Source organism: Ammospiza caudacuta, chromosome 10 (genome assembly GCF_027887145.1).
Source record: "Ammospiza caudacuta isolate bAmmCau1 chromosome 10, bAmmCau1.pri, whole genome shotgun sequence".
In the NCBI taxonomy this organism is placed as follows: domain Eukaryota; kingdom Metazoa; phylum Chordata; class Aves; order Passeriformes; family Passerellidae; genus Ammospiza; species Ammospiza caudacuta.
The window spans coordinates 4,133,086-4,154,666 of NC_080602.1; the positions used below are offsets into that span (position 1 = coordinate 4,133,086).

The following is a 21,581-nucleotide window of genomic DNA, read 5'->3' on the forward strand; positions in this document are numbered from 1 at the left end:
TGCAAGGTGCTGGGAGTGGTGGACTGGGAGTCCTGATCTGCACTAAGCCAACACAAATACCCTCTGCTGAAGCTGCTGGGGTGTGCTGGAGTGCAGCTGCCATTGCTAAAACAATGGGAGGAAGGCTGGGGACACAGAGGCCCAAAATTGCCCTTTGCCATTCTCCTGCTGAAGGAGCCACCTCTTGCTTTGGTGTGGTCACCATCAAATGCTCGGGGTCACAGGATTCCCTGCAGAGTGGCAGCGTTGGCCTTTGAAGGCCAAGGATCTGCAGGAATTCCTTCAGATGGAACACAACAAATTGCATTACTGCTTTGGGCTGGAACAATGTGTTGGAGCCTGACGGGGTGTTAGATTTTGCAGGCTGCCAGATATACAGGGGACTGGCCCTGGGCAGAGGGGAGTGGATGTGCTTTGTCTGGATCAGTGCCTACTCAGAGGTGTGTTTAAAGCTGCTTTTCTGGCAGGACTAGCTCGGTATAAAGCACAGTCCAAACGGGTAGGTGACTGAGGTGGGCTGTTGAGCAGGAAATTGGCAGCAAGAGACACGGAACACAATCCAGGTTAAGGATTGTCCTGGAGAGGGGCCTTGGGAACACCTCAGGAAAGGGCACAGCTAAGGGACAGTGTGCTGCAGCCACTCCCTTGAGCGGAATGCATCTGCTGTGAAGTCACAGAGGAGACCTGCTTGTGTCTCTGCGGTGACAGCAGTGTGGCTGGAGAAGGCAGACAAAGCAGGGCAGAGTTTTCTCCAAGCAATGTCTCTGCTCCAGAAGCATTTGCTGTTGTTGTGTCATTCCAGACGTGCCTCTACAATGGCATGAAATAAGGTTGCAGTAATGACAGGAAAGCACCCATTTAAAGGCCATTGAAAAAGGAGATACCAACTCTACTTTTACCCAAGTTGCTGAGAAAATAACTGAAACTTATCCTCATTCAGGATTCACCTCACTTGTCTTTTTATTTTCAGCTCATTTGTCTTTTTATTTTTGCCTTTTCCTCTCTTTGGAACACACTAACTTTTAAATACAATGAAAAGGAACAAAACGATCAAAGCAAAAGAAAAGTGTTTCTTAGTAAGGATTCAGCTGAGCTGGGGATGTCTCCCTCCCTGAGAGCCAAGGGCACACACACACCCTCTGAGAAAATGGCAATCTTTGTATCCCCTTTGTACCCGGCTGGGGCGGTCCCTGTGCCCTTTGCCATTGGATGGGTACTCAGGAGCTTCCATTCTCTACTGAGCACCAACTTTTCTGTCCGCTCCCTTCTCGTCCTCCTTCCTTTTGGTCAGGTCTTCAACCCTGCCCCTCTCACTGTGACACTCAACAAACCAACCTGAACAAATCCAAACCACAAATAACACACAGAACCAACAAATTCCATTCTTTTGCTTAATAACCTTTTGGCTTCAGCCAAATGTCACCTCATCTCTCACACCTGCTCTGGTCCTGTGCTCTTCTTACTGAAGTCTAAGTTCTAGAGCAAAAAAGATATTTGCAGTTGTGTGGGCCTCGGTTTCCCTGTCTCAGAGTAAAAGACATCCCAAATCCTTTCCCATGGAGTCTCCTGTAAATTCATGGGTTTTACTTACTCCATGAGTGCTCAGTCAGTGCCCCAGAGCTCTGTGACCGCATGGGCACAGGGCTGTGTTTTAGGAACGTGCTGCCTGGCATTCTGGAGAAAGAAACCTGGAGAAATCCATGCCGAAAGAGCAGCTTGGCTTGAGCCTGCTCTGTGTGGCCCAGCAGCTGTGGATGAGCTCAGAGCAGAGGTGGGGGAGCCACTGTTTGCCCAGTGTGGGCTGGGCAGACGTGCTCCCTCAGAGTCTGTACTTCACTGGGGATCAGTGGAAGATTCTCCTGCATGAACCTTCCTCACAGCAGCTGAAGCTCTCCCTGCTCTCTCTCCCCTCCAGCTGCCGTCAGCTGCCCCGAAACAGAGCTGGTTTGGGGTTTCCCCACCAGAGCTGGTATTTCAGAACTTCGTCGCTCGGCAGGTATCGGAAATGGTGCTGTCTCTCATGAATAAGGACAAGGTAAGTGCTGGCACGCAGAGCTTTAACGCTGTGCTGGAAGAGGAGAGTGCTCTCATTCCCTCAGTGTACAGCAAAGCAAGTTATGTGCTGCAGCACATGCAGAAGAAAATGTCTCAGCACCTTCTTCTGCAAGATGGTGGAAATCTTCCTGTGCTGGGAATTGTCCCCAGATTTTGGCCAGGCGTTGATGGTATCTATCCCAAAGGAGTTTCCTTCTCTTGAAAGCTCTGGATTGACTGGAATGTTGAGGGCTGTACAGTTCTTACCTGCTCTCATGCTTTGCCTTGGGTCTATAGCACACCCTGTGTGTCCTTGGTTAATCTTGGCTCCTGGTAGGAATCTCTGCCTCTCTCAGCCAGTTTGGCTCCCTTTGTGCAGCTCACAGGCAAAGCTCAGGGGCTGAGCCTTCTGCACTTTATGCTGGAATCACTTCTCATTAATGGCATTGGCCCTGCAGGAACCGTGTTCTGCAAGAGCCCTGCAATCAGAGTGATGGAGCAGAAGCAGTGAGAGGCCTTCAGGTTCCACTTGAGGCTCCTGCTCAGCTTCATCCAGCTCTGCTCAGCTTTTCCAAAAGCAACACGGTGCTCTGCTTTCCCTTTGCAGAAGCACAGCACATCCAAAGCCATGTGCTCCTGGAGGTTTCCACCTTCACCTGAAGAAATTGGCATTGTTTTGCAGTTTCCCAAGAGAGCTGAGAGGGAAAAAGTTGAAAAATGTCAATTGTGTTCCACTGTAAAGAGGAAAACTTGAGACCATTTGAATTTCAGTCAGGGAAACATTTTCTCAAGTGAGGCTTGTGCCAAGAGTGGGCTGGTGGGAGGAGACAGGAGGGAGTCCAAATCACCTGGTTTAGATTTTTGGAGAGCATTTTGGTGCTCAGGGGTTGATGATATCATTGTGCTAGAAAATGCATGTGTGCTGTGCATGTGTACCCCAGAGGGCCGAACCTGGCCTGCTGGCTGCAGGCAGGAATGCCCAGCAGCCCAGCTTGCCTGCACAGGCAGCAGGAAGCCCTGGAGAGCCAAGATTGGCTTTTCATACTGGAACCACACTGTCAGTCAGTGCTGGTCCTGTTTCTCCAGGCAGAAAATGCCTCTGAAGCCCCACGGTCAATAGACACCGCCTGTCTGTGTTTCTGTCACTTTTGGCAAGCTGGTTGCTCTCATGGTTTTATGATTCTTGCTTGCTGCTTTGCTCCCCATTTAAATTCTCTTTGCCATCTCCTTGTTTTAGGGATTGTCTTGCTGTGTTCATTCCTTCTTTTGCTTTTCAGGTTTGCTTTTATTCCCAGTAAGACCACAGTGTTTGGTCTCCTGTCTTGCTGCTCTGCCTGCCTGACTGTATCCCCAGAAGGTCCCTACCCAAACCTGATCTGCTGGAAGGGAATTTCTTCCTTCCCCCACAGAAATGGGCTGGTTTGCTTTTAGGTAGCACATTCCCCCTCTGGAACAGGACCACTTCATGGCTGTGTGCAGGCAGAAGCCAGCAGGTTTTTTGGCCTTGTTGAACATGCAGGTGACTTGGTTCAGGTGCTGTGTCTCCATCCTGCTGGTGCTGACCTGCTCGGCCCTTCCTTCCCAGCAGGCACTGCCCTACTGGCCCTGGCCAAAATGCTGGAGCCAGAGAGAAGGGATTCAAGTTCAGCCTTGTGAATGATGTGCCTGTGCCTGCTCAGCTGGAAGTGCTTTGGAAAAGGGGCAGGGGAGGGATGTTAGCAGGGCATGGACAGGTCTCCCCTCATCCTGTTTCCACAAGTGGCAAAATCATAATTTCATGTCTTTGCTGCAGTTTCTTCACGTGGTGAAGGTCTCCATGGAGAGCTCACCTTACTTCCAGCTGGTGAGCTCCAGCGATGCGTACCGTGCCGTGCCGCCGGGCGCCTCTGCCCCTGTGCGCATCCGCTTCACCCCCAGCAAGAACAAGGTGAGGCTGGAGGAGCCAAAGCACACAATGATCTCCACAGCCATTGTTTTCCCTGCACTCTGGCTCCAGCCCATTGCATGCTGTGAGCTGGGCTCCAGGCGTGGGCAGGCAGCCTGCAGCCAGTCACACCTTGGCACTGCTGGCAGGCACTGCAGCCAGGCCTGACAGGCTCTGCTTGCCCTCCCTGCACACTGCTGAGCATTGCCAAGGGAAGATGCACGGGAAACAGGATGAAAATGACAGAGGGCTGTTGATAGATGTTGGGCCATCTCTAGGTCCAGTGGAAGGGGTTTCATTCTGATGGAAAACACCAGAGGAACAAAGAGGTCAGAGAGCTTTCCTCCTTCCTGGACTGCCAACAGCTTCCCTGCCTGCCCCTGGGCAGGAGCACAGCCGGTGCTTTTTCACCCCCTCTGTTGTGCAGCCTGTCAGCTGTGCTGTCCCAGAGCACAAGTGAGCATGGCACAGCTGCAGGGCCAGGGCAGAGGATGTGCTGTGCCCGTGAGCCCGGCCTGGCACAGGCACACTGGGCCCTGGGTGCCCTTGGTCAGCAGGAGGTTGCTGAGCTGCAGGGCACTTGGACACCTGCCTGAAGGAGCTGGTGTAGGGCAGGTACAAGCTGCAGGCAGAGCTGTGAGCCCAGAGCCCGTGGCAGTGACACTGCTGGGGCTCTGTCTTCATGCCTGTCCCTGTGCTTGCTCTGTCAGCTGGCACCCATTCCGTGCCAAAGGTGCTTTTGTGGGGAGCTTTGAACAGCAGTGCTGAGGCCCTGGCAAGTCTGATCTCAGTGCAGGGATCTGGAGGGTTCATGTTCTGATCTGGAGGCTTGTTCATACAGAAGGGTTGAGGGCATGGCATGGAAGGGAGGAAGCCTTGCAGGGAAACAAAGAGAGGCCCTTTTCAACAGCATCCTGCTACCTCTTAGCACCGTTCTTCTCCTGACTTGGTTGGACAGGCAAAGTTAGAGGGGAGTTGTGAGCCAACTGATGTTTCTGCACCAGGCCAGAGGTGCAGGATGTCTTTGGGTGCAGCTGTTTTCTCCTCTTCCTTTTGCTGCTAAGAGTTAGTTGAACACTTTGTCCTATTCTCAGACAGTGGGAATATAGAAGCCTAAAGAGCAATGCCCTGTGTTCCCCAGCTCCATGTTGCTTAGAAGGGGCTTAGGAATTCTTTAACATCATTAAAGTTTAGAGTAAAAATGATGGTGGCCTAGGGTTGTTATCTGTATGAGCCAAGTGACACAAGAGCTGAATGCCACTGAGACGGATTTTGCAAAGTGCGCAGGTGCCTTTAAAACGTGACATAGCAGTAGAACTTAGTGTTCATGTGAGGGTGCAATAGGTAAATGGATGCCCTTGAAGGGGTATAGGAAATGGTTTTTCTTCTGCCATGGGGATGGCACTAAATGTCCTGTGCTGAGCCAGTTTCTTTTCCTGCAGGATTATTGCCACGAGCTGGTGTGCCTCACTGCAAGGGAAAGGATCGTTGTGCCAATTCGGGCCATTGGTGCCCGAGCTGTGCTGGACTTCCCTGCCCAGCTGGACTTCTCCAAGTGTCCAGTCAAGGTCAGCACCCAGCAGACTCTGCTGGTGCGCAATGTCGGTGCCCGAGCAGCTCGGTACCAGCTGAGCACGCAGAGGTGAGGCAGCTCATCTGTCCCTGTGCAAACACCTTTGGGTGAGAGCGGAGTTGGGAAAGAGCTACAGAAGGAACCAAGCACCGGATCTGCTGCCCTGCAGCCTGGCTGGAAGTGAGCAGGATGGAAGGCATTCTGCTCTTGCTTTCAGTGGCCTTGGAGCTTTCTGTGTCCCAGATTTCCTGGAGGCTGCTGGAACATGTTGGGAGCTGGCTTGCACCCTGCTGAGCACAAGCAGCTTCTGAAATGCTTCCTCAGCACTGTCAGCCAAAGAGAGCCATTCTCAGGGAGGCCACAGGCACGTGGCTTTGCAGTGGTCCTGGAGGGGACCTCTGGAAATCATCTGAGCAAAGACACTGCTCAAAGCAAGAGCAGTGTCTGGGGGTTGCAAGGTGCCATTGGGAGACATGGACCTGTAAGGCATCTTGTAAGATGCCTTACAAGAAAACAAACATGTCAATGGACCTAGTATAAAAGCAGAAGAAAACAACCTTTTAAAACCCCCTCCATACCTTATCTTTTCTGCCTGTCAGGTGCAGTAGTGATTCATTGAGAGGATGGATCTAACAGGATGAGAAGTGTCTTAAGGAGCAGCTGACAATTAACAGAGAAAAGCCCAAAATTTAGCTTTCCAGGCCCATCTCTTGACAGCGATTTTAATTTGGTTCTTACAGTGTCAGGGATGTCTCCTTCACAGCTCTTCTAGCTGTGGGCTCAGGGAACAGTTTAGTGGTGTTGGCCGAAATTCAGAGGAGTTAAGTTTAGCTGTGGAGCTTGTGTCTTTGGGTCTTGGGGAGCCAGGTGTGTGTGAGAGATGACTGCTAGAGCAGGGACAGAGGAGTCTGGTGGGTAGAGCCCAGGGATGGAGGCGATGCGGGGGCTGATTTGCACTCAGTTTTTCAGTCCTGACAGCTGAGTCCTGAACTTGGCTGGATCCTCTTCTCCTGATAATTTGAAAAGAAGAAGACACCTTCTTTCTCAGGCAAGCCCTGAAGTCATCCCTGAAATGTTATTCCCATCCTGCCACCTGAAGGCAGGAGCATGTAAGATGGGGCAGGAGTGGGAAGGGAATGGAATGGAAGGCAGTGCTGAAGCCTGGCCAGGGATTCCCCTAACTGGCAGCTTCTCTATTGCGGTGAAATTTCTGGCCAAAGACTAAGAACAGAATGCTGTGCCTTGCCCCCAGCAGGCCCTGATCCCCCCAGCCCCAGCAGAGCTGCAGCAGTGCTGGCATCAGCCCCGGGGCAGATGCAGGAGCATGAGCACTGATCTGGCTCTGGGGCTGCTGGGGCCTTGTCTTTCCTCCCCTCCCTCCAAAGTCTCACGTCCAGCACATGAACATTGCTGGCCCAAGGCTTCTCCATCAGCCAGCAGTGATGTTCTCACCAGTGGCAATGGGAACAGGTCAGCCCATAATTACAGCAAGAGGTCCTGAATGAGCAGAACCTGAAGCGAGTTCATCAGCTGTTGCTACTGACATGAACAAAGTTCAGCTTGCCAGATGTTCTCTTTGCTTTTGTGTGTGATGCATTCATCAGCAAAGTCCCCAGAACACATTTGAAGTGACAGATTGACCAGCAACAAAGCACCAAGGCCAGGAACTTTTGTTTCCTCACTGGGGCTGTAGAAGGGCACAAAGCCCAGCAGCTGCTGGGCAGAAGCACATTTCCCCTGAGCTGTCCCTGAGCATCAAAGCACAGAGTCTTGTGTTTGTCAGGCAAGAGCTGTTTACCTGGTGACTAAATCCTGATTGCTCCTGTTAAATCCAAAGTGCACCAACGCATCTGCATCATTATTTCCAACACATTGCACAGAGTTTCTCTGCTGGGCCAAGCAAACAGTTACCAGCCTGCATGACAGCCCAGAGTCCCAGACTGCATTGCTGGTAAACACACAGAAACCTCCGGTTCTGCTTCCTTGATGTGCTCCTGCTCATGGTGCTTCATTTAGCTGGGATTGGACCCTTCAGACTGTAAATGGCATCGTCCTTTTGGGTTTCCATGTCACTGTATTGCTCTAGTCTGCATTTGCACTCTTTCAGAGTTTTGATTACTCCTCTTCTTAGAGCAGCTTTCATTGAAATGCCTTGAAAAGTTGCCCTTTTTAGGCTAAATCACGATGATTTCAAGGTAAAATAAACCAAAGAAGCACACTGCAAATTCAACAGGAACTATTCCTTGGTCTTCAGGGAAAAGTTCCTTCTCCCTGTCTGATTCCTAGGCTGTAATCTCCCAGGACAGGGAGTGCCCTACCATTTGCATCTCTTGAGATGGGATTTGTAGGCAGCAGGAAAAGGCTAATTCCTGAGGCAGTCAGTGTCAAGTTGTGCATGCAAATAGCTCTGAACCCTCTCTGTGCTTTTCACAAACCATTCTCTGATGGGATTGCTGGCAGTGGGAGCCTTGAGGCTCATTGCAGAGAGCTGGATGCAGAGAATGGGGAGCTGAGGCCCTTTTACCCCCAGGGTCTTGTGAGGGCTGGATCTTGTCAGCAGTGGCTCAGTGGCTGTTTGTGATCCTGTCTGTTCTGTCTCTTGTGCTGCCTGTGCTTGGTTTGCTCCCTGCTTGGCCAAGGGAGCTGCAGGGAGCTGCAGTGCAGCAGGAATCTCATGGCCAGGCGTCCCCAGGCCTGACCCCTCTCTCTGTGTTGCAGTCCTTTCTCCGTGGTGCCGGCCACAGGAGCTCTGGGCGCTGGTGACACCGTGCAGGTGACAGTGGCATTTCACCCGCTGGCCAGCGGTGCCCATTGCGGCTCCCTGGCCGTGTGCTGCAGCTCAGGTGAGTGCTGGGCCCTGCAGGGCACAGGACAGTTCTGCACATGGCTCCCTGCTGTCCCATCCCCTGCATTGCCTCCAGAGGTGCCTCCCCTGTTCAGCCTTACCCCAAAGCAAACTGAGAACTCCTTGGTGTTTAGGGGCTTGAGAAAGGCAAAGATTTTTGACTGCTGTTTTGCTGGGACTTGCTGAGTGGAGGAAGGAGGAACTCTGATTCTCCACTACCATGTGGCTATGCCTGGGTGAAGTTTTATTTGATTCCTGGGCAGTGCTGTAGGTGAGGTCTCCATCAGACTGTCTCCAATGCAATAGATTTCTTGCACACCTCTGTCCCATATGCTGCTTCTCCATTGGCTTGTCACAGGCCCTTTTTCTGTGTGGCCCTTACACATAGATGTAGTTTCTGTCTAACAACATTTTCAGGCCTTTAAGTTCCTTTTTTGTGACAAATCAAAACAATTTTTTCCCTGTCCCCATTTCCCAGGCTGTTGAAGCTGTTGCAAACCTCTCACATCTATCTCCCATTTGATTTCTAGACTGAGGGATCCCATTCAGTCTTAATGTAGAAACTGCTCTGTACTCACTGATCTTTCCTTTGTCCCTTTCTTCTTTGATTTGCAATGCTCCAGCTTGGTTTTTCAGATCAGAACAGTATAAAATATTTAAAGACTGATGTGGCTGTGGGTTTGGACAGGGAGATGATTTTCACGGTGCCCATTCTGTAGTGGTTTGTCACATTGCAGAGCCAGGCTGGTTGTGTTTCCTCACCTGTGTCCCTCCTGCTGTGGGCTGTCACTTCACTTGTTCCTCTGGGCCTCCTTTTGCTGCCCACCTGCCCCCAGGCATATTTGCTGGTCAGCAAGAAGGGATCCAAGGGATCAGGAGTCTCCTGGGATGCCCGGGGAGAGCCTGGGCAAGGCAGGACTGAGCAGGGCTCCTCAGCCCTGTCACCTGAAGGACTTGGATGCAGAAATCCTGGTGATCTGAGTGGGTCACCGGAGCACATGGACCAATCTCCCTGTCCATCCTGTCCCCTTGGGGCCAAATCTCTACAAACACCCTCAGAAATAAGGTGTTTTAGGAGGTGCCCAGGACATCCTCACGCTGTACACACAGAGCTGAAGGATGTGATCAATGGGGTGGTCCACAGAAGTGCTCCTTCAGCGCAAAACTGGGACACTTTCTTCTGTGCCCTGTGCTTTGCTCTGTCCCTTGTGCTTCCATCAGCCAGTGAGCTGAGCAAAGACTCCCCTTTGCTTTGTTCCAGGTGAAGAAAGAATCCACACAAAGCTCCAGGGAGAAGCTGTAGATGTCAACATTGGGCTGAGCCCAAATTCCGTGGAGCTTGACAAGACTTTCACCAGCATGTCAAGCCACAGAACCCTGTTCATTGAAAACAGGAGTAACATCACAGCCCACTTCCAGTGGAAGGCTTTTGCTACTGAGGAAGAAGAGAATGAAGCGAAGAGGAGGTTGGTTTGAAAGATGCATTTCAGTGAGATACAGGCCCAAGACTGAAACTAACGTGTGGCCTCAGGGGATGTTGGTGCTTTTGAATGGTTTAGGCCAAGTGAACCATGCCCGGCACTGGGGTGTGTGTCCCTGGGCTTCAGGAGCTCAGCACTCAGCATTCCAGGTCATTTATACTCCAACCAGGGATGGCATTTTGGGAAGGAAAGGTTGATTGGGATGACTGGATTTCCTCAGGTTCTAATTGGGCTCTTGTCTCTCTTCTCTTCTTTCTACATGACCTGGCAACATCCTTAAGCATTTCCTGAGTTGCCAGTCCCTCTTTCCAAAGGTGATACAGCCTCTTTTTTCCCTTTAGTTCCTTCAAAATCTCCTTGCCCATGCGGGCTGGTAGTGTGTCCCTGTGCTGCTGTCAGAGAGGTTTTGTGCTCTCAGAGCAGAGAGGATTTTTTGTGAGAGAAGATAGTGCAGGATCCTTTCCCTCTCAGGACATTCTAGTGCCATGCACTGGGATGGGATCCAAAAAGCTCTGGCTCATGGAAAGGTCTCTCCAGGAGTTTGCTGTCTCCCTCCCGCACAACAAAGTTCCTTCCCCTCTCAGAGCCTCTGTTTTCATGCATATTGCATATAAAAACTTGAATGTCCCTGAAGGGATTCGGTGCCTGAATTCATCAATTTCCTGTGGAAGTGCTCTGGGATGCTCTTGTGAAAGGCAGAGTAGGGAACGGGGCAGGTCCAAACTGGAAGAAACAAAGAGTGATGCTGGTAACACGTAGCTGCAAGCCAGCTTTGTCTCCCCTTGCCAGGGAAATGCTGCAGTGGGTGCTCTGTGATCTTTCTGTGCCCCCCCGAGCAGCTCAGTGGGAGGAAAAGCCACTTGAAATGGCTGGTTGATTCTCCCTCATCTGTGGCAGAGGCTTTGAGGCAGGAGGCTCTCTGGAGGGATGCTGGCTTTGCAAACCTCTGCTGAGCTTGCAAGGATGGAGTGAAACTCCCTGCTGGGCCAGGGAACAGCAAGTTGTCCTCTGATCCCTGTGGGACCCTCGTGGCTTGGGCTCAGCCTTTGCTGGGGAGCTGCTGCTGCTGCTCCTCAAGTGCTTTGCTCTCTGGCGCTCACACTTCTCTCTGCAAATCTGTGGCTCATGAAACCATCTGCTGGCCTTGTCTCTCCCTGGGGCTGCAGGCAGTGCTTGCTGCGGCCGCCCAAAGAGGTGTCTCAGGAAAACTTCCCAGAGGAGAAAGAAACAGAGAAGGTGAAGAGCTTTTGTGGAGATCACAGTGCCCTCCTGAGCAGCATGGACAAGGAGAAGATGGTAAAGGTGCAAGAAGACCCCATGCTGTTCTCTGATGACATTTTTTTCCTTGAGCCAATGGTAAGTGATAGCTGAGAACATTCTCTTCCTCCTCCTCCTCCTCCTCCCACCCACCCTACTCCCTACACCCACCCCTTCCCCTGCTGCGGTCACTGGGCAGATCCTCAGCTGGCTCCATGTGCTGGCAGGGAGGACATGGAGTTTCTGGTGAGGCTGCAGGGCTCGCTGCTGAAAGCATTTGTGCCCTGCAGGCTCCAGGCAGGGCTGGGAGCCTGACAAAGCCCAGCTCTGCTGCCAGGCTCGAGCTCAAGGCACTGCCTGCGTGTCCTTGCAGTGTCCCAGGGAGCAGTTCTTGTAGGCAGGGGCTCCCCTGACACGTGGGGCTCAGCAGAGGCTGTTGGAGCACTGCCAGCTCACACACTGACCTGAAGCTTGCAATTGTTCCCTAGCAAAAGGAGGCCAAATTCAGCCCAAGGTTAATGACAGAAATGCCAATCCCCTCCTGTAACCATGCCTTGCACTATTTCTGAGTGTCCCTTCCAGCGTCATCTGTGAGCCTGGACACCAGGGTGGAAGGTTAAAATGGGCCTTTGGAGTTGTCCTGCACACAGGGACAGAAAACCTTTTCCTTTTCTGGTGGTGCAAGCAAACTGCCACATGCTCCCATCAACCAGAGCCTTGATTCTGAGTACTGGCATTGTGAGAGATGATGAATGCCTGGTGTGTGCACAGTGGAACACCCTTCTCATCTTGGAGTAAACCCTAGAATAATCCCAACCTCTGCTTTCTTTCAGTAGAGGTTAAACTAATATTTTTATTTCCAAGGAAGGGGATCATGTTCTCTTCTTGGTTACAGCTATGGCCCATCTAAGGCCAAGAGCCAGCAGGGCACAGTGGCAGTTGCATCCCACTGTAGCTGACAGCAGCATGATGTGCCCAAGAGCTTGTGTCAGAGCAGCAGGAATATTGTGGAGAGTGGGAGCTGACCAGCTGAGCATTGAGAGCTGTGTTGGGCTGGGTTTGGAGTGTTTCCTTGGCCCCTTGTGTTGTTCACTCATCACTGATGCTCTAAACAAAGGCTTACAGGAGGGTGGTGAAAACAAGAATGTGAAGTTTGCAGACCAATCTTTTGCTGTCCCTTTCTGGTGTAGGAGGGAGAAATCAGGCCGAATTGTTCAGCTGAAATCAAGGTGACCTTCAAACCCCTGGAAGCACTGGAGTATGGAAGTGTGGCTTACTGCAGCATCTCAGGTGCAGCTCCTTTGCCCTGCCTCTCTCCCCCTCAGTGAAGCCATGGTGCCAGCCTGAGCCCACTGGGCTCCCATGGAAGTGCTGGGAAGGGTCCCTGGTCAGCAGGGCAGTGCTGGCACATCCCCCCTGGCCCTGCAGCTCCCAGGGAGTCTCCCGTGCCAGGCCAGGGCTCAGAATGCTGTGTGTGCCTGACTGATCCCAGAACAGCCCAGGCAGTGCAGGGAGAGGTTTTCATGCCGTGGCTTTGCCAGCATTCCCTCAAAGGCCAGAGAGCTCCAGAGCAGAACAGCTTCAGTGAACAAGGACTCAGCCCCTGCAGGACCCTGGCCTCCAGGATGGCTCCATTTGCCATGGATCCATCATCAGGGAGCAGGAGCTGAGTTAGAAATGGGCTCCCTGAGCCTGGACCACCTCCCAGTGCCCAGACAGCAGCAGAGCAGAGGGGGCTGAGCCCACTGAGCCCGGGCTGTTGGTAGAGGGAGCAGCCTTGGCCAGCAGCTGCTTCTCTCCCTGTGTGGCAGTTGTCACCTTGCAGCTCTCAGTCTGTGGCAATAGAACACAGTGCTGAGTGTCACAAGGGGAGCACCTGGGCAACAAAGTCCTGTGCTCCTGGGCCAGGGAGTTTGGCAATTGCCAAACCCTGTTGGAGCTTTGTGCCTGCACTGAATGGATTTCAAAGCTCCTCTAGGTGCAGGGGAAGGAAACCACAGAATCACAGTATGGTAAGGATGGAATGGACCTTAGAGATCATCTAGTCCCAAGGCCCCTACCATGGGCAGGAACACCTCCCCATAGAGCAGGGAGCTCCAAGCCCCATCCAGCCTGGGTTGGAACACTTGCAGGGCTGGAACCTCCACAACATCCCTGGGGAACCTGCTCCAGTGCCTCACCACCCTCACAGGGAAAATTTCTTCCCGAATATCTCACCTAAATCTCCTTTCTCTCCATTTCTACCCATACCTCCATGGCCTGTCACTACAGGAACCAGAGATGTTTTAAACTCAGCAAACTGGTGGCTCAAATTGGAAAGCAGCCCAGGGAATGGGTTAGAAATTGCAAGTCAGCCTCAGGGGATATGTCCTGAGGGAAGAGAAGGGTCCATATCTTCTCCTGCAGCATCAGGAGCTGGTTGCATCCAGCTCAGAGTCGGGGACTAGCACTGAGGCAGCCTGGAAAATCCAGTGTAGCAGAGGGAATGATTGTACTGCAATGGACATCTCTCCCCAGGCTGTGAGAGCAGGCTGCCCCTGCAGCTCAGAGGGGAAGGCCAAGGACCCTTGGTTGAACTCAGCTCTCATACTCTGAACCTTGGGAACGTTTTCGTCAACACCCCCCATGTCTATGAGGTGAGCAGCAGGGCTTGGAATGGATCCTGATGGCTCCTGAGGCAGCAGCAAGCCTGGTGCAGCTGTGGACTTGCTGCCAACCTGGGCAGCTGTGAGCAGGGAATATTTGATGGACTGCTCAAATCTGGGGGGACACAAAGGTGTGTCAGTTGTTCCTGAAGCCCCAGTCCCTGCCTTTGGGCAGCCTTCCTTAGGGATCAGCTGGGAGGCTTCCTACAAAACAACTCCTTGGCCCATGAAACCAAGCCTGGGTCAAAAAGCTGCATGTTCAGAGGCTTTTGTGGCAGTGCCAGACACAAGGCACCTTTGGACTGGGCTCTGCAGAAGCAGCTGCACCAAAGTGGCTGCCTTTGAGCTTCAGCCCACTGCCAACAGCTGCCAGCCAAGTGTCTTCTGCTTATTGCTGCAATCACAGGAAATCCTTGGGAGTTCTCTCCCTTGCTGACCAGTCCCTCACAGCACTTCAACCTTGGTGCATCTCTGGCTCTAGAAAGAGAAAAGTGTTCCTGGGAATAAAGCAAAGGGTTTTTCTACCTATTTGTCTCCCCCCCAGTAGAGTCAAGCTTGCAAAAACTTCATGAGGCACTGCATCATGGCAGACACTTTCAAAATCTTGGCTGTGGATGGGAAAGACACGCTGAGATTTGTTACAAACGATGGTGCTCTCTGTACGTTTTGACGCTGATGCCTCATTCTCAATGTATTGTTTTCATGGTCTGGGAAAAGGTGAATGAGCAGATGGTGCTGTTGGAGCTGTGCTCACTGGGGCAGCAGCAGCTCTGGGGTGATTCCCTAGGCAGCTGCAATCAGCCCACGTTGCTCTCAGCGCCAGCTCTCAATGCGCTTGGTGCTGCTGGGCAGAGGGGCACTGCTCTGTGCCCATGGGATAAGCCCAGGGTGACTGCAGTTCTGTGGAGTTGCCACTGCTCTGCATGAAAACCCAAAGGCAGAAGTTGTCCTGTTGAATCTTTGGACTTCTGCCATTCAGCAGCACAAAGCATCTTCTGCCTTTTCTGGGTGTTCATTGCATCATTAGACAATAACTCACAAGAAGGGGAGATTCCACACGTATTTCCATTTTGCTCTCTTGCTGCTGCAGGTGAAACTGATGAACCAAGGAGCTATTGATGCTCCCTTCACCTGTCTCCCTTCAGCCACCAACCTGGGTTTGTGTTTCAAGTTTGCCCCCGAGGAAGGCATCATTGCAGCAGGTGGGAGCCAGAGTGTGCAGATCTCCTTCAGTGCCACCGTGCTGGGGAGCTTTGAGGAGGAGTTCCAGTTCAGTGTGGCTGGATCTCCTACGCCTGCCATCCTGACCATCAAGTAAGGACCCTGGGAGCTGGGTGGGCACATCTGTAGCTGTCTCTTGGACATCCCCCACCTGCCTCCTTTTGGGGTGGAGCAGAGGAGAAAGGTGTTTCCTGAGGTCTGAATCTCTGCTCTGCCGCTGGCATTGCTTTGGTGTCAGGCTGCCTCCTGCCCTGTGTGGTGGCTGGGAGCTGGAATGACTCGTCCCTGCAGGGATCTCCCTGTGCCTTGGGCCATGGCAGGCAGTGGGATGGATCAGCTTTGGGCAGCAGCTGCTCTGGGATGTCCCACCTGAACACCCAGCAAGGCCCCCAGGGCTTTGCAGATGGGCCAGCCTGGCTGATTCTGCAGCAGCAGCAGCAGTGTTTGTAAAACCTTGTGTGAATAATCCATGCCAGATGGGCAGCAGCAGCCTCAGCTCACCTCTCATGGCCATGCTGTGGGGCACAAGCTGTGCCCCCAGCTCCTGTGCCCAGAGGGCTCTGGTGCCTCCTTTGCACAGCCAGCAAAGCGCTGATGTGGGAGTCAGGAACTGTGCCAAGGACTTGGGCACCATCCCGTGGGCTGGTGCCATGGCAAGAGACAATCCTGGCCCAGCCACAGGGAGAAGGGCGGATCATAGGGGAGGCAGAGCTCAGTGCTCAGCACCACAGCAGCGTGAGGCCTTGTCCCTGCCAGCCTGAGCCATGTGCTGCAGGATAATGGAGTGGAAGCAGGAGAGCTGATGCTGGCTGCTCTGCAGCTTTGGAGCTGGGCTGCTGCTCTTGGGGAGCACTGGCTCAAGGCAGTGAAGAAATGAAAGCAATCTGCACCTGATGGTACCAATGAGATAAGGGAGATGGGTAAAGAAGAACAAGGAAGTTATTCCTTAGCAAGAGAAAAGTGGTGAGCAGGTCTGCCCATAGTGCAGAAACAAATCTGCTGCCTTTGTTTTTGGAGGAAAAGTGCTGCTTTTTTCATTTGGAAATCAAGAGGGAACCTTTCACCATCAAATAATTGATTCTCCTCTGTCCCTCCCCCAAAATGGCCATGGGGTGTTTGTGCATAAGCAGCTTTCTCCTTGAGCAGGGGCAGGTGTCTCTTGTTGAGATGTGCAGAGCAGAGCCAGGGGCAGTCCTGTGAGTACAATAGAGGACACAGCTGACTGGTTCTTGATTTTGAACCAAAAGGCAGAGTGGGCACTGATTGGCATCAACCATGAAATCAACTGGTGAATGTTGTGCAGCTTCAAGTGCTGATTTCAGTGGATGTTGGTGGCTTTTGGAGTGTGCCTGCTGAGTTCAAGGGAAGGTGAGGTTCTGTGCTAGATTCAGGACAGCCAAGTTTGGTTGTTGAAGCTCTTGCTCTTGGCTGTGCCAGCTGGTGCACTGCTGACAAGCTGGTCCTTTCCTCTAGGATTCATCTGTGCCCTGGGTAGAACTGTTGCTGCTCTTTTCAGAGGATGTTTGGGAATGCCCTGGATTTATATCTCAGAAAGTGTCTGTAATGATTGTGTGGGTCAAACTCTCTTGAGAAAGCTCCTCCATGGGAACAGCAGTTGCAGCTCAGAAGGAGCAAAGCAGGGAAGCTGTGGCTGGAAGGGCTGCTTACAGAAGTTAGTGGGGACACCTTGATGTCCATGCCATTGCAGATGGGGAAACTGAGGCACGGAGCCATGTCTGGGTGTGTGTTCAGGGTCCTTCATGGGACCCCCAGCAACCCGGGGGCTTCTCCTGCCTGCCCTGTGCCCAGAGCCCATCAGGGGCTGTTGGCTGCTGCCCCTTGGCTGGAGCTGCCTCCTGTGCCCAGGGCCCTGTGCTGAGCACACGGGGCTGTGTTGGTTGGAAACCCCGGGTGCCCTGAGCCCGGGTTTTGTGCCCCCGAGCCACGACAGCCGGAGCTTTGCAATGCCTTTAACCGAGCCATTGCCTGCTCTGTCCTCGGCCTGCAGGGGCAGCGTCACTGCACCGAGTTTACACTTCGACCTCGCTGAGCTCGACTTCGGGGACATCTCCTTTGGTGAGTGTTCCCTGGGCTGGGACACAGCCTCAGGGATGTGTGCCTTCCAACAGAAAAGCATCCCTCACTCCTGCTCTGCCCCAGCAGCCTCTTCAGGCTGTGAACTGCAGAGCTGCTGCTGCTGCTGCTGCCTCAGGGGGCATTTTGCCATTGTGAGATCCAGTGGAAGCAAGGAATAGAAAGGCAGAATTTTCTGGTGTCTCTGTGCTGCTTTAAAAGACAGATGTCTGCCAAGGAAGGTGGGAATCTTGCTGCAATGGAAAGATGAGCCCCTCCCTCCAAATGATTATCCCTTTGAAATGACAGGGCTCCCAGGCAAAAGTGTGGGAAAAGGAATAACAGTTCTTTGCTAGACTGTCTCAGGAGAGCACAGACAAGAAGGCAAGAACAGACATTTCCCAGTCCTGTTTTTCCCCTTTGGTGGAGTTCTGGTGACAGCAGGAGGAGCTGTGGGCTCTGGCAGGCCAGGGATCCCCCCCAGCCGGTGCGGGAAGGGAAGGGAAGGAGGAAATGCTCCTTTTGCAAAGCCCCAGAGGGCAGGGGGATGCGGGCAGTGCCCAGCAGCAGCAGCAGCAGCAGCGGGGCAGGCAGGCAGGGTCGGTGCCAGCGCTGAGCTGCAGCCAGGGCAGCCCCGGGCCAAGCACAAACCTCCCGCAGCAGCAGCGGCCGAGCTGCGACCCCCGAGCGGGAGGAAGGGAAGCTCCGCTCCCTGCCCAGCCTCAGCTCCCACTGCACAGCCGCCCACGGCATCACGCCACAACTCCCAAGAACCCCCAAGGGAAAAGCCCAGCCCAGGGCCAAAACCCCCCAAAACCCCCCAGAACCCCTGTCCCCCTTCCCAGACCCAGGGCAACGTTCACTGCCAAGCCTAAAGCCAGAACAATGAAGTTCATGAACTTCTGAAGGAAACTCATTGCCTTTCTTGAGCTTCTTCTTCCCCAGCCTGCATCACCACAGAGGCGCTTGTCAAGTTGACTTTGGAAGGAATGAAACACGAAAGGAAAGAGATGGAAATATGGTTCTGAAGCAGGAGATTGATCCTGCTGAATCAATTTTCATTCCTAAGGGCTCTTCGGCTGAAGGCAGCTGTTGTATTTTTGCTTCTTTGTAACTCTTGACTGTTGTCTGCATGTGCTGGCCTCAGTCTCCTTGGAGGTTTTGACATCTGGGTTTGTCCTTTTTGTGCCTCTCTTGCCTCCCTGCTGGAGTCCCTGCTGGAGCTGGCAGTGGTCACTTGGATGGGCACAGAGAAGCTCTGGGCTGCAGCTGCAGTTGTTTTTCCTCCCCATCTGTGTCCCATTGACTCTTGGTGAGCAGGCCTGGGGAGAAGTCTCCTCCCCACAGAGCTGGCCAGCCCAGCCAGATGTGCAGTGCAGAGCAGGCTGTGGCTGCTCTGCGCGCTCTGCAGGACATCCCCACCATGAGTGGCTGTATCTCTGGCTTTGCAGGATGGAAAGCAAATCTCAGAGCCAAAGTGGGGTAAACCCTTGCAGGCAGCACTCTCAGTGAGCAGCACGGCTGTGATGTCCCTGTTTGTGGGCTGAGGTGGGACCTGGTTCCTGATTGCTAATCTCAAAGCAAGGCTCGGCTGTGCCCCCAGCTGAGCGGGCTCTGAGCTGTCACGTGCTCAGTCTGTTTGGCCCAAAGCAAGAGATGCCTTAAGGATCCTTCAGAGAGAAGCTGCATTAGGGTTCTTTGCCTCACGTTCTAGTTGCGGATTCCATCCTCACTTTCTTTTGCTGTAGCTTCTTCTCACTGACAACTCACTCTTTATATGTCTTGAAAAAGGTGGGAGTGTTGGCAGGCTGAGCAGGGAATTGGACAGCTTGAATTCTCAGAGTAAATGCTGGGTCTGGGTGCACACTCATCACTGAGAGAGAACTGGTGCTGGTTTGGGGCAGGTGAGGGAGCTTGGCCCCATCACAAAGAGAGAAGCTTGCAGTGTTCAGCAGGGCTAGGAGTGGACATTTTCAAGGCTGCAGTCTGGAATCTGTGTCAAAGGGAGCTAAGTGACGATTAATTCCTCACGCAGCTTCTGGGTGAGCTGTAGTTCAGATCATAGAGAGCTCCACTCCAATGCCACTTTGATCCTGCCAGGATCTTGCCCCCAGGATCATGGCCTGCTGGGTGCCTGAATGGATATTTGTGTCCTTGCCCAGGCTTTCCCTACACGCAGCGCTGCCGCCTCACCAACAGCTCCGCGGTGCCCCTGACGTTCCAGCTCCGCATGTCGGACGATGGCACGCAGCCAGCTGTGGACAGCGTGGATCAGATCCGCAGGGACACCGACCCGGCCTGGAGCAAGGGAATCCATTTCCATGTGGAGCCCAGGGAGTTCACCATCAATCCCAGCGGAGGCACCATCCTCCCCCAGGGACACCGGGACATCGAGGTACGGCAAGAGCCCAGCCACAGCCGCTGCAGCACCAGGGCTGGAGCTGCACTGCAGGGTGGGAGGGCTTTAGCTCTGGTGCCAGCTTGGAGCATGCTGGCACTGAGAGATCTGCACTGCTGGGACGCCTCTGCTGGCTGGCTTACTCGGGATGTTCCTCAAAGAGCACTGTTTGCTTTCCAAAATCATATGCCTGAGTTCACAGACCTTATGGTCAAGGCCTGAAGCCATTCTTGTGTTTTTGAGAGCGATTGATTTGATTGCAATGGGGCAGAGCAAGGATGAGGGCAGAAGGTGGCTGTTAGAGAGATGTCATTGTATCAAGCAGTGAGCTTTTCTTTGTGGTGTCATTTCCCCCCTCCTGGGCAGCAGAATGATTTGTGTTCACTGCAGGAAGCTCCAGTGGAGACAAAAAACTCTGCAGCCATGTGTAGCGGTTCAAATTTATTGTATTGATTCCTTGTTAAGTGGTTTGTTCTGTGGTACCCCGTGTTCTCCCTGAGTTGGTTTACCCCTGGGTTTTAGCCTCCCTCAAAGCTGTCCCTCATGCCATTCCCTGCCCCTTGTTCCAGCTCTTTCCCTGCCTGTCAAACCCAGCCCCTTTTGTTCCCCAACCTTCTTTGCCAATTTAACCTGGAGCCAATCCCTGTCTGCAATGCCCCTTTGGAATTCCCCTATTCCTGGAGGCCCCATTGGCCCAAGTGAGCCATCCTCCCCACCCTCCTACCCAAAGTGGCCCCAGACACTTGATGTAATCCCCTCAGTGCTCCCCTGAGGATTCCCTTTTGGCTTGCTGTTTGTATTCACCCTCTGATTTGTATCTGTACAAAAGCCCTTGCACGGGAGTGTCCAGGGCTCTTTTGGCTTTGACCCTTTTGCTTGGAATAAACCCTTCCTTGTGGAACTTCAAGACAGAGATCCTCCTCCTTTCTCCTCTGCCTGGTCCCGTTGGTGGCTTGTCTCTTGCGGCGTAGAGCAAGAGGCTCTGAGGGTTCTGCCTGTGGTAAATGCCCACCCTGGGGCAGTTCTGAGGGTTCTGCCTCTGGTCAGTGCTCACCCTGGGGCAGTTCTGAGGGTTCTGCCTCTGGTCAGTGCTCACCCTGGGGCAGTTCTGAGGGTTCTGCCTCTGGTCATTGCCCAGCCCGGGGCAGTTCCCCACTCCTGGCGTGGGGCCGGAGTTCTCAGAGCCAGCCTGGGGTCAGGGTCCAAGGGCAGCCATGAACTGCCCAGCACCTGCTGGGCCACACTTTGCCCTCAGCCTCCTGCTGTAAAGCTGAACTCGTTGTGGTCGAGTCAGATTTCCTCGGCATGGATGTCTTTGTAGTCAGATGAGAAATTGGCCCCTTAATTTGAATGCAGTGTTGCATGGAGCTGTAGTCTAATGTTTTAACGTAGCTGACCTGACATAGGAAGGGGACCAGGACACCAGGTGGTTCATCACAGGTCCAGTTTATTGAAGAAAGCTTCAAACACTTATACAGCAAATAATAAGCTTATGAATATTCTGTAAGCCAAGCAATCTATTGGTTAAACTATACCATTAACTCTTCCTCATTCCTTAGGGGTTACATCTCTCTTTTCTCATGTCTCTCTCACTATTTGTTATCCTACTACAGCTAGGCCCAAGGACACGCTATCTCACAGGTGCAGGACTTGGAATTAGCCACAGTCTTGTACTTTTACATTCTCTAGTCTCCTAAATTTCCCAACACTGACCTGTGCCCTTATAGCAAGGTGTGTTTAACAAATGTGGTATTGCCAGAAGGCTTTTGTTACTCTGAGACTGTGCTCTACACATGGAGCAGCAGAAGAATGAAGGGCAAATCCTCCCTCAGGAACTGGAGGTTATCACCCGTGGGTAATGAGCTTTTGTAAGGAAGCATTAACTGTTCTTCTCTTCCACCAGGTGACCCTGTGCTCCAACACGGTGATGGAGTTCTACCGGAGATTGCTGGTGGACCTGGAGGGTATTGGCAAGGGAGTGGCATCCCTGATCATCACAGCCAGGTACCAGCCCTTGCCTGGCCTCCCCCAGGCACTGCCTTGCCCAGGCTGTGCTGGCTGCAGCTGCCAAGGAGAAGTGCTGCTGAATGTCCTCATGTTGTGCCAGCTGGACACGAGAACAGCAGTGCT

The 21,581-nt window shown here is 52.9% G+C and overlaps 1 protein-coding gene across 1 annotated transcript in view; it reads left to right on the plus strand.

The window, feature by feature from the left end:
* The first annotated feature begins 2,005 nt into the window (after nt 1–2,005).
* The window catches only part of LOC131562121 (hydrocephalus-inducing protein-like), a 30,796-nt gene continuing 11,220 nt past the window's right edge, over nt 2,006–21,581 (plus strand). Inside the window, exons 1-10 of the mRNA XM_058811693.1 lie at nt 2,006–2,035; nt 3,827–3,961; nt 5,401–5,600; nt 8,250–8,374; nt 9,638–9,842; nt 11,024–11,213; nt 14,850–15,073; nt 16,989–17,056; nt 19,216–19,448; nt 21,355–21,455. Coding sequence (XP_058667676.1) covers nt 2,006–2,035; nt 3,827–3,961; nt 5,401–5,600; nt 8,250–8,374; nt 9,638–9,842; nt 11,024–11,213; nt 14,850–15,073; nt 16,989–17,056; nt 19,216–19,448; nt 21,355–21,455 — 1,511 coding nt within the window. The remainder of the gene's footprint in view (nt 2,036–3,826; nt 3,962–5,400; nt 5,601–8,249; nt 8,375–9,637; nt 9,843–11,023; nt 11,214–14,849; nt 15,074–16,988; nt 17,057–19,215; nt 19,449–21,354; nt 21,456–21,581) is intronic.